This window comes from Hippocampus comes, unplaced genomic scaffold, assembly GCF_001891065.2.
Source record: "Hippocampus comes isolate QL1 unplaced genomic scaffold, H_comes_QL1_v1.1 scaffold190, whole genome shotgun sequence".
NCBI classification, from domain to species: domain Eukaryota; kingdom Metazoa; phylum Chordata; class Actinopteri; order Syngnathiformes; family Syngnathidae; genus Hippocampus; species Hippocampus comes.
This window is the reverse complement of record NW_017805121.1, coordinates 44,991-45,948: the sequence shown is the minus strand read 5'-3', so window position 1 is coordinate 45,948 and position 958 is coordinate 44,991. Positions and strand designations below refer to the sequence as shown.

General features: G+C 45.1%; 2 protein-coding genes across 2 annotated transcripts in view; both read left to right on the top strand.

Annotated features, from left to right (window-relative positions):
• Positions 1-684, top strand: part of LOC109513437 (probable global transcription activator SNF2L2) — a 6,658-nt gene extending 5,974 nt beyond the window's left edge. Inside the window, exon 5 of the mRNA XM_019865926.1 lies at positions 681-684. Coding sequence (XP_019721485.1) covers positions 681-684 — 4 coding nt within the window. The remainder of the gene's footprint in view (positions 1-680) is intronic.
• The window catches only part of smarca2 (SWI/SNF related BAF chromatin remodeling complex subunit ATPase 2), an 18,746-nt gene continuing 18,445 nt past the window's right edge, over positions 658-958 (top strand). Inside the window, exon 1 of the mRNA XM_019866003.1 lies at positions 658-854. Coding sequence (XP_019721562.1) covers positions 705-854 — 150 coding nt within the window. The 5' untranslated portion in view covers positions 658-704. The remainder of the gene's footprint in view (positions 855-958) is intronic.

The window sequence follows — 958 nt, the reverse complement described above, 5'->3', positions numbered from 1 at the left end:
TTTTATCTCCGACTGAATTGGAGAGCACACTTTTTGATGTAAATCTGATTTATTTTGAGCCGCCAGTGTGGAACACAAATCATATCATTTCCTACTTAAGAGCTGTTAAATTGTATTTGGCATAATCCGTCAAACTTTTGCCTCATAAAGTGGATACTTAGAAAATAAAGTAAAGCTAAAAAAAAGTCTTAGCTTTTGCTTGTCAGTCCCCAGATATGATCAATATTGGTGCATTGGGACGCAATAACACACTTTATGGCACATGGTGGCTTGCTAAGGTCTAGCTAGTGGCTAGCACAAGAAGCTAATATAATGTCAGGTATGTATTTTTGTATTTCCAAGGATCCCAAGGTGCTTGAAAAGCTCAAGCCAAAAAGTCTTACCTCCTTCGGTGCACACATATGCTGAATAGTAGTGTGCTAGAAAATACGTAAATAAATCAACACTCCTTCAACGCTCGTGTCAGATCTCTGAGCATCCAGATTATAGAAATTAGGTTCAAGATTTCTTTTTTCCAAACAATGGTTTTGCCTTCGCGACAGCCGAAACTGTCAGCTGGGTAAGAGTTTTTCTCTTTACCCCCCCCCCCCCAAAAAAAAATGGGGGGCGGGCATGTGTGCGTGTATGTGTATATATTTATGTATGTATATATGTGTCTGTGTGTGTCCCCCTCCCCTCAGCTGAGGCAGGATGTAGTGGCGTGCATGCGCCGGGACACCACCCTGGAAACGGCCCTCAATTCCAAGGCGTACCGCCGCAGCAAGCGGCAGACACTGCGGGAGGCACGCATGACCGAGAAGCTGGAGAAGCAGCAGAAGTTGGAGCAAGAGAAGAAGCGTCGGCAGAAGCACCAGGTTGGGAAAAGAGAAAACAAATATGGCAAAATCATCACACGAGCCGCACGCGGAAAATATGGCTTTCTGTTCATTTTTTCCTCCCCCTCCCCCTCCCCGGGCAC